Below are 13357 nucleotides of genomic sequence, written 5' to 3' on the forward strand. Positions count from 1 at the left end.
CGGAAGCCCATTTAGGACCTATCGAAAAATGTTTTTGAATCCGATATAACGAATTGTCGAATTTGTTATAACGAATTTAATTCGTTATAACAAATTCAATTCGTTATAACAAATTAAAGAATTCGTTATAATGAATTCAACAAATTTGCTATAACAGATTAAAATCGTTATAACAAATTCATAGAAATTGTTATAATGAATTAAATTCGTTATAACAAATTCGACAATTCGTGATATCGGATTCAATAATATTTTTCAATATGTCCTAAATGGGCTTCCATACATCTTACATGTAGCACGCAGAAAAACAAAAACGATTCAAATTCAAATCTTTAAAAGGTCATTGATTAAGCATTGTTTATACTGAGCTAGTTCAGTGGGTCAGGATAAGAGACGTTTATTTATTTACATCCGTAAACAGTGCAGATTAATGCCTTTGTCCCTAGAGCAAACGTGGGAATCTGGTATGTTATTGCATCACCTTAATGCTTTTAAATATTTCCTAGTCCGCTGTACTTAAATGAGTCTGAATATTTTTTGTGAACAAATTCAAATTGGCAGACGTTTGAAAATGATGAACCACCACTGTGAGCTTACCGGGAAGTGTGTATTGTATTGTGACCTTTGCTGGTATCATCCTTTTTAATTAATTTGTACATTATTACCCTACCGATATCCAGCATTTATATGTCCCTGATGCTGCATTTGATCATGAATTCAAGGTTAATGAATTACTAGATATTATAAACAAAGCCAAGAAATATATAACGAAACTTCAGCTCTGCTGGAGCAATACCCCAGAGTGTAGAGACCTACTCGTAAATGGAGGATCTCCCCAGTTTTCTGATTGGAAATGATTTTTATCCAAATCGTTGCTAACGGCTTGAGGATAGAAATACACAATCCATTCAAACACTTCCTATTATAACCTTTTTTAAACGTCGGGCTTTCCCATCGAAGCATAACAGCATAATCAAGCTAATTCTTAGGATTTGTATCCCCCACTTAAGAAAAAAAGAAGGGGTTGGGCTGGAAGACTGTGAAGATATACTGTATACAGGGAAATTTTCGCCCCCGTTTCATTTTCGCTATACCCTTATTTGGGCGAATTCAAAGAATACAGTATAACTTCTTAAAGTGACTATATGAGTCAAAATCATGTCTTTCTCTTAAGATATCTGTAGCATACAGAGAAAGACTTATGAGAATTATGAGTATATAGCAAAGATATGACAATTAAATTACAAGGAAAAACTTCACGATAAAAGTGCCGGAAAAACAAAGGTTGTATCTACCGTTTCGTTGTTTTCGTGTTTTTCAAGGTCACGCTATTTTTTTTTTTAAGCTCAAACTTGTAAACAACATTCAGCCGGAGCATGCAAAGGTGAAAAATATGTTCTAACAACGTTTTAAAAAGATTGCCTCTAAATTTTTGGTCTACTTACATTCATTGCTGGGAACTTGAGACCAAGGTAACTATGGAAACTTATTCAACTTTTCTGCGCACGCGTACAGTGGGGTGGAAAAAGTATTGAGCAATAATTTCGGTCTGGGGCATACAAAAATTATTTTTATTTTTCTCCTTAAAAATAGAATTTTTAGGTTCTGAAACCTGTAAGTTTCCGAAACCTAATAGTTTTAGGAATTGAACAAAATTAACAATTAAAGGTCATGCAAAAATTCTACATTTATCAATTTTCCCCTTTGTGCGTCACAGTGCCGCTTTAAACAAAACTATGACTGGGCGAAATTAAAACGGGACAAAATTGATTGCAAGTGTGAAAGGGCGAAAATAACCCTGTATACAGTATATACAGATTGTCCTTTTAACTTTTCACGTTTCTTTGCAAAAGTATACAGAGAACAAAATATATCATCTGAAAACTGAATATGCATTTATATAATTTTATGATTTTTTGTCTTTGAGCTTTCTACGTTTAAACCATTCTTTTTTAAAGGATAACTACATTTGGTACCAGGAAAACCCTTTTTTTTTTTTTTTTTTTTTGCAAAATATGAATTTTTCTCTTGACCTTTTGACATATGAATCCTCAAGAGTTTTATTTTAGTCAGTGTGAGTTAAGATTTCATTGAAAAGGTTCTATAAAAAAAAGTTAAGTTTAAAAGTTATCTGGAAACAATTGTTTCACTTAATATGCATTTCTGACCATGACCTTTAATCTTTTGACCACAAATCAAAAGACGTCATTCAGACCTATAAATTTCGTCACGAAAAGCAGTTGGTTTATACAGTATCATTTTTGATAATTTAAGGAAGTAAAGATCCAGCATGAGTATATTCATTTCAAGAGCTTTGATTACTTTCGCTCCTTTTCGTAACCGATTTCCGAAAACCGACAGGTTTGGAAGAGAGAATTTCCCATAGAACGCCTCTAAATCGCCGTGACGTCATCACGTACAGGAAAAAATTCAACGCATAATTCAGTTGCTCCAACAGTTGGGAAATTTCTTTGAAGAGATTAAACCCAGCGTTGTCGCTGGCAAATGCGCTGATCTTGAGTTCGTATGCGGCATTGTGGAGAATTGTAATTGGTAGAACCAGAATGATGTAGGCAAGAACAATACCAATCAACATGGCCGTGACTCGGCGATCATCCTTACTCCTCTGTGCAGTGGAACTCTGAGGCTTCATGGTTTTTCCTTTTTGGTTGTGGCGTATCAGTTTAGCAATAATAAGCGGGGTCAGGGTCAACAGAATTACCATAGGAACAACAGAATACAAGCTCGATGCTGTCCGAAGAATGGCGCCAAATCTTTGTGTAGCGGTAGGATCTTGCCTGTCATACACATCTGGTTGACATTTTCCTTCTACAATCTCCGAAGCATAGCTATATGCACCCGTAAAGGCGAAAATGATAATATAAATGGCTAGAATCCCAGAAAGTAGTGTACGTTTAGTGATATAAATCTTTGCTTTTAACGGAAACCACACCGCTATAAATCGCTCAAGGCAAAGACCTACCACAAACCATGATGACGTCATCTTAGATGCCCTTCGTATAACGAAATATAGCTTGCAGGTTGCGCTATGCAACGATCTTATGTCCTGTCCAATCAAGTCAATAACAAAGTCTTTGTTTAAGGGCTGGACCAAGAGGAGAACACTGTCTGAGACAGCCAAACAAATGAGCAAATATGAGGAGAGGGCGGTGGAGAATTGTTTGGACTTCATTACGATAATGGTCAGAAGATTTCCCATGATGCCCATGGTAACAGTTGCCGGAAGAAACACGTAATTGGTGTAATCTATCACACTTGGTCCCGAATCCTGTGACCCGGAATTGGAAACCGACAGGTTAGTAGAAATAATTGTTGTTGGTATTTCGTTAATTGTACTTAGTGTTTTATTGTTTTCAGCCATGTCTGAAACGAATAACAAATAATCGTATATTAACATTTCATATTCAGCGAAACATTTATTGCCCCAAAATAAAAAATAAGGGGGTATATGGCTTTTGCCCTGGCCCTCCGTCTTTCATATTTCATTCCTTGTGACAAGACCTTTATTTGGGTACCAATATATTTGACCACTTACTAGTAACCTTGGAGTTTGACCAATTTTTGTAAGAATTTACCCAATTTTAACCTTGGTCATAACTGTTGAATAGTTGGGGATAGGGCTTTCATACTTCGTATGTGTATAAAGTGTGATAACACCTTTTCATGGATTCAAATATTCTTGACCTTGGACTTTGACCCACTTTAAAAAAAGCTTAAACCTCGGTTATAAATTTTAAACAGTAAACCCTAAAGCTTTCATATTTTACAGATGTATTTTGTGTGAAAACTGAAAAGCCCTTTCTTTGAATACCAACCATTTCGTCCTTGACCTTGGAGTTTACCTACTTTTAAAAACTTTAACCTTGCCTATAACTTTCGAAAAAGTTGCTGCTAGGGCTTCATTATTCCGCATGTGTATTTACTAAGTCAAGGCCTTCCTCTGGCTTATTTTGACCGTGGCCTTGGGAGTTTGACCCATATTTAATATTAAAAAAAAACTTACCCTGGTTTTGAATATGTTAAATTTCAAAGTTAGGTCAAGGTCACTGGGTCAAACATGATATATTTAGAAATGTCTTTTCACAAGACAAATATAAAAAACCGTTATTATTAAGTTTGCCGTTTTGCTTTACGTACCAAGCCATGATGATAGCTGCGCTTAAGGTAAATCGTAAACGCCTTCTTACCGCGAGCTTTATGACCGGAAGTTTCTTCTAAAACCTGATTGGTTGCTCATGCAACAGACTATTTCTGTTAAGTAATAAGTTGAGTTGACCAATCACAGCGGGGGCGTGACGCTGAGTGCATCTGTCGAAAAGATCGTGACGTAATGCAAAACAGCACACTTATATGATGGAATTAATAATATCTTCTCTCTTGTATGAATTCTTGAGAAGTGTCAAAAAAATATTGAGTTTGGAAAGGTCTCTTCTCGGATAATGAACATGTAAAACATTAAAGCCCTGTCTTTTCTCATTCAAATACTATGACCAAGGTCAAAGTAACAAACTGACAGACGAATGAAAATTGATGTACCCTAGCTTGCTTTTGAGAAAACGGGAGATGATAAATTTTGCATTAAAGGTCACCTTTGAAAAAGAAATTATCACAAAACTTTTTTCCTGATTGTTAGTGTCTATGACCATTTCAAGTGATCTCTCCTCAGAAGGGAGAGATAAAGCAAGGTGGTCCTCACAGAAAATAAACTCGGACTGAGTTCCAGATGCACCTTTTCCATTTCTCTCGGACTGAGTTCCAGGTGCACCTTTCCATTTTTCTCGGACTGAGTTCCAGATGCACCTTTTCCATTCTTTAAGATCAAGGAGTTGAAAACGATAAATACAATACGATACCGGAAATATTATCAGTGATCTCCATCTTTCGAATAAATGTGCGCTTGATTTACACTTAATTCTCCACTTGACAAGATTTCATTGCCTGTCATGTATTTTCACTTCGCTAATTTTGTTTGAAAATATCCGGTTCAATACAAGCGTAAAGGAAATCGTACATGGTTGAATTCAGTTGGGAAAGAGAAAGAATAATTAAATAACTATCTTTTGAGAAGCACGCCATTTTTTAAGATTATTGTTTTCTTTTCTAAGAAGAAAAATCCACGTAAAGTATCAGTCACATTCTCCAGCGATGGAGTATAAGATGAGAAACCGATGCGTTTTTGATAGAAATGGCGTGGTTGCCGGCCGGACACCTTTATGCCTAGGTCACATTTCCCGGCCGGTGGCCGTAGACTGGTGGTAATCGCTGGTAATCCGTGGTGTGAGCGATGCCCCAACATCGGTCCACATCGGTCTAGACTCCTTAAAGTATCAGTCACATTGTCAAGCGGTGGGTATACGATGGGTAACCAATGCGTTTTTGGATAAAAATGTCGTAGTTGCCGTCCGGACTTACAAAGGCCCATGGATGCATTACTTATCATAAAACGGTGTTCCAGGTAATCGGCCGATGTATATTACATCGCTCAGACATTGGTAAACATCGTTTGTACGTTGGTCGACGATGGTCCAATGTTTGGTCGAACATTGACCAATGATCGACCAATGTCTCTTGCCAACCACTCAACCCTCCGATGATCTTAGATTCAACGGACACTTGACGATGCTCAGCCATACATCAGCCATTCCTTGAAAGGTGTGTAAATGATGGGTTGTCGATGAGGAGCGATGTGGGACATCGGTGGAGACATCGCTGATTTTTAACTGCGAATTATCTTCTTCCGATGACCCCACCGATTCGCAAAATGGCCTCAGTCACCGTCCGATTACTAGTGGTGTCCGGCCGGCAACCACGCCATTTTCATCAAAAAATGCATCGGTTTCTCATCGTATACCCCATCGCTGGACAATGTGACTGATACTTCAGTAATTGGATGATGACTAAGGCCATTTGGCAAATCGGTGGGAGTCATCGGTAGAAAATATGTTGAAGTTAAAAATCAGCGATGTCTCCACCGATGCCCCACATCGCTCCTCATCGGCAACCCATCATTAACACATCTTTCAAGGATTGGCCGAGCATCGTCAAGTGTCCGTTAAATCTGAGGTCATCGGGGTGGGGGGGTGGGGGGTGGGGGGTTGAGGTATGGGCAACAGACATCGGCCGAGAATCGGTCGATGTTCGACCAAACATTGGCCCATAGTCGACCGACGTACGAACGATGTTCACCAATGTATGAGCGATGTAATATACATCGGCCGATTACCCTGGAACATCGTTTTATGATTAGCAAAACACCGCTGGGTCTTTGTAAGTCCGGCCGGCAACCACGCTATTTTTATCAAAAAACGCATTGGTTGCCCAGCGTATACCCCATCACTGGATAATATGACTGATACTTTAAGGACTACTCGGCCGATGTGGACCGACGTTGGGGCATCGCTAACACCACGGATTACGACCGGTCTATGGCCACCGACCGGGAAATGTGACTAAGGCATAAACATGGAGCTTCAAAAACCAAAGGTGCGAAGGACGGTTTCCTTTTACTGTGTAATTATCAGTCACATTATCCAGCGATGGGGTATACGATGAGAAACCAATGCGTTTTTTTAATATATAAAAATGGCCTGGTTGCCGGCCGGACACCTATAGTAATCGGACGGTGACTGAGGCCATTCGGCGAGTCGATGGGGTCATCGGTAGAAAATATGTTGTACTTAAAAATCAGCGATGTCTCCACCGATGCCCCACATCGCTCCTCATCGGCAACCCATCATTAACACATCTTTCAAGGATTGGCCGCGATGTATGGCCGAGCATCGTCAAGTGTCCGTTGAATCTGAGGTCATCGGGGGGTTGAGTGGTGTGCAGCAGACATCGACCGAGAATCGGTCGATGTTTGACAAAACATTGGCCAATAGTCGACCAACGTACGAACGATGTTCACCAATGTATGAGCGATGTAATACACGTCGGCCGAATACCCTGGAACATCGTTTTATGATTAGTAATGCCTCACTGGGCCTTTGAAAGTCCGGCCGGCAACCACGCCATTTTTATAAATAAAAAACGCATTGGTTGCCCATCGTATACCCCATCGCTGGATAATGTGACTGATACTTTAAGGACTACTCGGCCGATGTGGAACGATGTTGGGGCATCGCTCACACCGCGAATTACAACCGGTTACCACCGGTCTGCGGCCGTCGGCCGGGAAATGTGATAAGGCATTACTGGTATATTTAACCACGAGCTGCAGAACTGTAGCTCTCCGAAAAAATATATATTGACAGCCCGGTCTGTCAATATATATTTTTTGGAGAGCTTCAGTTCTGTAGCTAATATAACCAGATGGCGGAAAAATCGACGCATGCATTAAAGTCGTCCGCGGCGCGGTGGTAGAACATCTGCTTTAGAATCGCGGAGTATGGAGTTGATCCTAATGTCATGAGTTCAAATCCCACTCTGGGACGTGAAGACCAGTCTTTCGGATGAGACTAAATAAACCGAGGTCCTGTGTTGCAGTAGATGCTGGTACGTAACTAAAAGAAACATCACTGCCCAATGGCCCAGAGTGCCGAGTATAGGTCAAAGTTGGCAGCTTTCAACCGTCAAGTGGTGGGTGACGTCTCCATATGAGTGAAAATTTTTTTGAAATAGACTTTAAACAACAAACAAATAAGTGACAAAAATACAAATGTGACGACCCATTTTTCCCTATAGCTAGCTTTAAAAAATATAGTACATTTAATTCTCATCTTTTTGCAAACGTAATAGATTATTAATGCCTAGGTCACATTTCCCGGCCGGTAGCCGTAGACCGGTGTTCTATATATGGTTGCGTTACATCGTGTGCAAGGCGTAGTCCTTAAAGAGACGTTATTCTTTACTGGACAACCAATGCGTTTTATGAGAAAAATGGCCTGGTATTTTTGCTAATCATTAAAATTAGGATATTTAGTATATTAAAATGTTTTACGTGGTACATGAGTGAATGCGGGCCAATGTTTTGTCAACAGGATATTATTTGTTGAACACCACTAAACTCCCCGTAAATTCAACAGATATTGGACGATGCTCGGCCATACATCGGCCGATAAAAATGTGTTAATGATGGGTTGCCAACGATGTGAATCGTTGGAGACATCGCTGAATTTTAACTACGAATTATTTCCACCAACCTAGAAAAGTTATGCAAAAAATTTTCACAAACGCATGGTTTTGGATTTGATACATGGATAAAAAAAACAAAGCAACGCTATATATGGTTGCGTTAGATAGTGTGCAAGGCGAGTTGAGACGTTATTCTTTTCTTAAATATGATATTTTTCACATAAATTAGAATTTAGAATTAAAATGTTTTACGTGGCCTGAGTGAGTTCATAGTATTTTGTCAAAGGATATTATTTATTCTACAGACTTTTGTAAATTATATGGAGCCATACTACATTAATGAGAGTACTGTCAACGTGGAAAAATTCGCGTCGAGGAAAATTTTGCGAATTCAACAAACTAGAAAAGTTATGCAAAAAATTCTTACCACAAAGCTGGCTTTGGATTTGATACATGAATAAAAAAAACAAAGCAACGCAATTTGTAAATTCCTTAATTTCTGAAATAAGCCCCAAGCGAAGTTCAACGCTTTGTTCCCTGAAATTGCAGAATTTTCCCGGTAAAAGATATCCACCTTTATAGTATATAAAATTACAAAATCCTTATTTGAATTTACTCAACATATACGTCCCTTTCGAGGACCCGCGAAGGACCCGCAACGTTCACTTCAAGGTGCCGAACGCATGGAGAAGGAACAGTTGCTACCTTTTTTTAGTGACTTTGGTCAGTCGCGGTCTAAATTCAAACTCATGACCTTCTAAACACGGAGCGAGATCAGTGCTCTACCGACTCAGCTACTGTGAAGGTGATGGAAATACAGATAGTGTATACAAGCTTTTTTTCGCCCAATGTTATTTCGCCTTTTTTCACACTTGCAATACTGTAAACCAGCTTTCATTCGCGTGCGAGAAATATTCGAGAGTTTCCGACCTATTCGCGAATATCTATCGCCGTGAACCATTTATTTTTGCTTCATATTGGTATAAAATGGTCCTCAGTCTCGAAAATTAATCGTCGCGAATGGATTTCAAACTGACGAATCGCGAATAAAAGATGACGCGACTAATAGTTGGTTTACAGTATATTTTTTTCTCTTAAACATTTTAAATTAACAATTGAAATGTTTTGATGTAAAATGAACTAATTCATTGAATTCATTTTTGTTGGCATTTTTTTTCCAGAAAAAAGGAAAGATACTAACCTGGTCACCGCAAAACAGATTGAAGTAGACGATAGACTCAAACCGCCAGAGAGAGAGCAGACGTCATCCTCCCGGGTATATATATGGACACTTATTACTAATACAACCGCTATAAACCTTCATAATTGACACTTTCCTTCCTACTGTGGACAGAAAAGGGGATATTTATGTGTGATACTAATTACAACTACTGCCCTAGCTGTAGAAAATTGAATAAAAAAAGTGGTAATTGATTTTCAACATCAAAAATCAAAAACTTCATTCAACACATTGACAAAAAATGATATAACACATGTTTGAATATAGCTGCAGTTCAATAGCTCTCCGAAAAAATATATTGATAGACCGGAGAGCTACAGAGCCACCCATTGAAAAAACTGTATATTTATTGCGCACAAAAAAGTGCGCTCGGATCTCGATTTATTTCTCCATGTTTTTAAAACTGTGATCTCAAAATATTACTAACCGTATGTTCCTAACATATTCTTTCGCTGTTTCCACAACCAAACATTCCTCATAATTGTTGTTAATAGTCCTCCTGACCCTGATATTGTAATCATAGAACATCTCGCTTATATATATATTGCCATTTTGGTTTCAAAGACAATTCGGTCCAGTATGCTTCGTTCAGATGTCAATTATGAGAGTGCTTGATAGAGGAGAAAGAAATTTTTTTAATCGTCCTGTTTTTGCAATTGAGGTAAGAATTTGGAGGAAGTAATCAAGAACCGAGCGCACTTTTTGGTGCGCAATAAATATACAGTTTTTTCAATGGATGGCACTGTAGCTCTCTGGTCTATCAATATATTTTTTCGGAGAGCTACAGATCTGCAGGTAGTTTGAATAATGTTAGAAAACTTATCTCAAATTTCATAATTATTCAGCTTTTCCGTAGTGTAACCTGACAGTTACTAAGAATTCACATCTAAACAAAGTCTGATTTAAACCAGCCCCCTTCTCCTTTCACTCGTCAGGCTGACGAGTGAAAGGAGAAGGGGGCTGGTTTCAATCATACTGCATCTAAACACTAAATGTATATTAATGTTTGGCGTAGGAGCATTCCAATAGCAGTATGAGTTTATAGCTTTTAATCAGCATTTCCATTTTTAACTGCTATACATGAAACATATGGAGATAACGAACAGTACTCAAGATGAAAAGTCCATAAAACAATACAAATTAGGAACAGAGCAAATACGGACCTCCGAAACATCAGAGGTGGGATCAGGTGCCATGGAGGAGTGAGCATCCCCTGCCCCAGCCGTGTGCTGCTTATCATGATCGGAAAATAACGTTAAAATCCGTCGTCAATTTAGTGTATAAATAATGGACTAACAATTAGTATGTAAAACGAACTACTGGCAAACAAGTTGGTGAAATAAGTATATTTCGCAAGTTCTATGGTCAATACAATGACTTTAACAACAACTACAATTTATCATTAAGTCGAATGCTGACTGCTTTCGTAGTAGTTGTCAGTCATGTCTATACACTTGGTGTACGGATTTTGTTTTCATTTGCCCGATTATGACTAGGAGCCCACAGCGGATGTGGCCAGTCGACAGGAGGCTTACACCTCCATGGCACCTGAACCCATCCCTGATGATTTAAGAAATTTGTGTTTGCTTTGCTCCCGATTTATATTTTTTAGGTCACCTGAGTCACTCAGGTGACCTATTGCTATCTGTTTTTGTGTGTCCGTCGTCAAGGTTAAAAGAAATGTCAATCGGTCGTAAACTTTTGGACATTTTCAGCTTCTTCTCTGCAACCACTGAACCAATTTCAACCAAATTTGGCACAAAGCATCTATGGGTGAAGGGGAACAAAAATTGTGAATTTCATGGTTCCTGCCCCCCTGGGAAATAGGGGTGGGGCCAAAACCACTAAAATTAATATATCTTTAAAAATTTTCTTCTTTATCCTGGACATCAAGCATAAAATATTTGCATGATTGTAATAGCATTGAGTCCTTTACCAAAATTGTGAAATTCATGGCCCTGGGGTCAGGGGTAGTGCTAGGGCGGGGCTAAAAAAGTATATAGTTAAAATGCATTATTTCTTTAAAAATCTTCTTCTCTGCTCCTGGGTATTAAATAAACTAACTAAGTACATAGTTATGATGAGCAAGAGTGCCTCTACCAAAATTGTGAATTTTATGGCCCCAGGGTCAGGGGTTCTGGGGTAAGGGCTGGGCTCTATTGATTATATAGTGAAAATATATGAATTCTTTGAAAATCTTCTTCTCTGCTCCTGGGTATTAAATAAACTAACTAAGTACATAGTTATGATGAGCAAGAGTGCCTCTACCAAAATTGTGAATTTTATGGCCCCAGGGTCAGGGATTCTGGTGTTGGGGGAGTGTATTGATTATGCATGTATAGTGAAAAAACATTAAATCTTTGAATATTTTCTTCTTTGCTCCTGGACTTTAAGCAGATGAAATACCTATATAGTTATGAGCAAGGGACAAAATCTTCAAGAATTGTAAATTTCAAGACCCCAGGGTCAGTTGTACCATAGAGGGGGGGGGGGCTGTACTTATATACTAAAAATGAATGAATTGTTTGAAATGTGCTCCTTGGTATTTATCAAATATTTTTGAAAAGCAAGGATGCCTTTCCAAAAATTGTGCAATGTGTGGATCTAGGCCTAAGAGTAAAGGGTTCATGTGTGGTAGCGGCACAACTGCATGATTATTGCTGAATATTACTGATTTGTTGAAATGTATTTGTTCCCCTACCATGCCTATGGGTATTAAGCAACCAAACTAAGGAACTGCTAAGTGTATAGTTATGATGACCAAATTGTAAATGCTATAGCATCTGGCTTAAAACATGGATCAAATTCAATCACTGGAAAGTTGTTGAATAATGCTCAGGTGACCTATAAGGCCCATGGGCCTCTTGTTTTAACTCGGCTTAAGACAAATTTAAAGAATGTGATTCAAGGTCAAAAGAAATGTCAAGGTGAGAAAACACTCTTCATTATGAATAAGCATATATAGTTTGATAAAGATATCTTGAATAATTTATTTTCAACTGAGAAGGTTAGAAGAAAGACGGAATTGACAGATATGAACCTGAAATATTCAAAACAAAAACGCGAGTCGTGTGTTTTTAATTTCTTTTATTGCAACAACTGCAACATAAAAATTCCCAAACTAACAATCAAAGAAAACATGGTTGACAGAATGGGAGAGAATGAGGGGAAAAGTTATGAAAATGTAGAAATATGGAAATGATATTTTATCAGGTAACTGTATTGTTTATACATATATCAAGATTCATAAAATGCAGTCATTTATTTCTTCATGAAATATACACAATTACAGTATATACAATTTTTTAAGAATGATTTTCCTCTGTATTCTTGTACAAAATATTGATTAATTTTAATAAAGTGATTGAATTCGAAGATTTAATTGTCTAGGCATCGCATCCAAACCTTTGGGATTTCCAGAGGTCTGTGTTTTATGCTGTCTTCCCAGATTCTTCATCTTCACCTTTTATGCCCCCATTTTATAAAATATAGTTTTACCTGTGACTAGTTGTCTATCTGTCTGTCCGCAAATAATATAACCTTGCCCATACGTTCTAATTATTGTCTTTTAGTTCGCAAGTGTATTCCTTGTAACAAGACTTTTCTTAGTGAACCAATATATTTCATATCTTAACCTTGGAGTTTGACCCAAATTTCCAATTTCCCCCTAAAATTTAGCCTTGGCTTTTTTTTTTTGAACAGTAGGTATTAAGGCTTTCATACTCAGCATGTGTATTTCTTGTCCCAAGAACTTCCTTTCAATACCAACAATTTTCCCCTTGACCTTGGTATTTGACCTACTTTTGAAAAACTTAAGCCTTGGTCATAATTTTTTCAACAGTTGGTTCCAGAGCATTTATATATTTCACATGTATATTTCTTGTAACAAGGTTTTCCCATGGGAACCATTATCTCTGACATTGACCTTGGAGTATGTTGCATTAAAAAAAAACTTTGCTTATAACTTTGGAAGGGTTTATGGTTGGGCTTTCATATTTGACAGGATTTTATTGAAACAAGTCT

At 38.0% G+C, this 13357-nt stretch overlaps 1 protein-coding gene across 1 annotated transcript; it reads right to left on the reverse strand.

The window, feature by feature from the left end:
* Positions 1–2305: 2305 nt before the first annotated feature.
* Positions 2306–3382, reverse strand: LOC134240181 (probable G-protein coupled receptor 139). The gene has a single exon (XM_062722291.1). It carries the CDS (start codon positions 3380–3382, stop codon positions 2306–2308), a length of 1077 nt encoding a protein of 358 aa, XP_062578275.1.
* Between the last annotated feature and the right edge of the window lie 9975 nt (positions 3383–13357).

This window comes from Saccostrea cucullata, unplaced genomic scaffold (genome assembly GCF_032062105.1).
Source record: "Saccostrea cucullata isolate Sc308-1 unplaced genomic scaffold, CSIRO_AGI_Scuc_v1 ctg74, whole genome shotgun sequence".
In the NCBI taxonomy this organism is placed as follows: Eukaryota; Metazoa; Mollusca; class Bivalvia; order Ostreida; family Ostreidae; genus Saccostrea; species Saccostrea cuccullata.

What these genes read in the sequence shown, in the direction of transcription:
- LOC134240181 (XM_062722291.1), bottom strand. Translation starts at nt 3,382, where the DNA reads ATGGCTGAAAACAATAAAACACTAAGTACAATTAACGAAATACCAACA.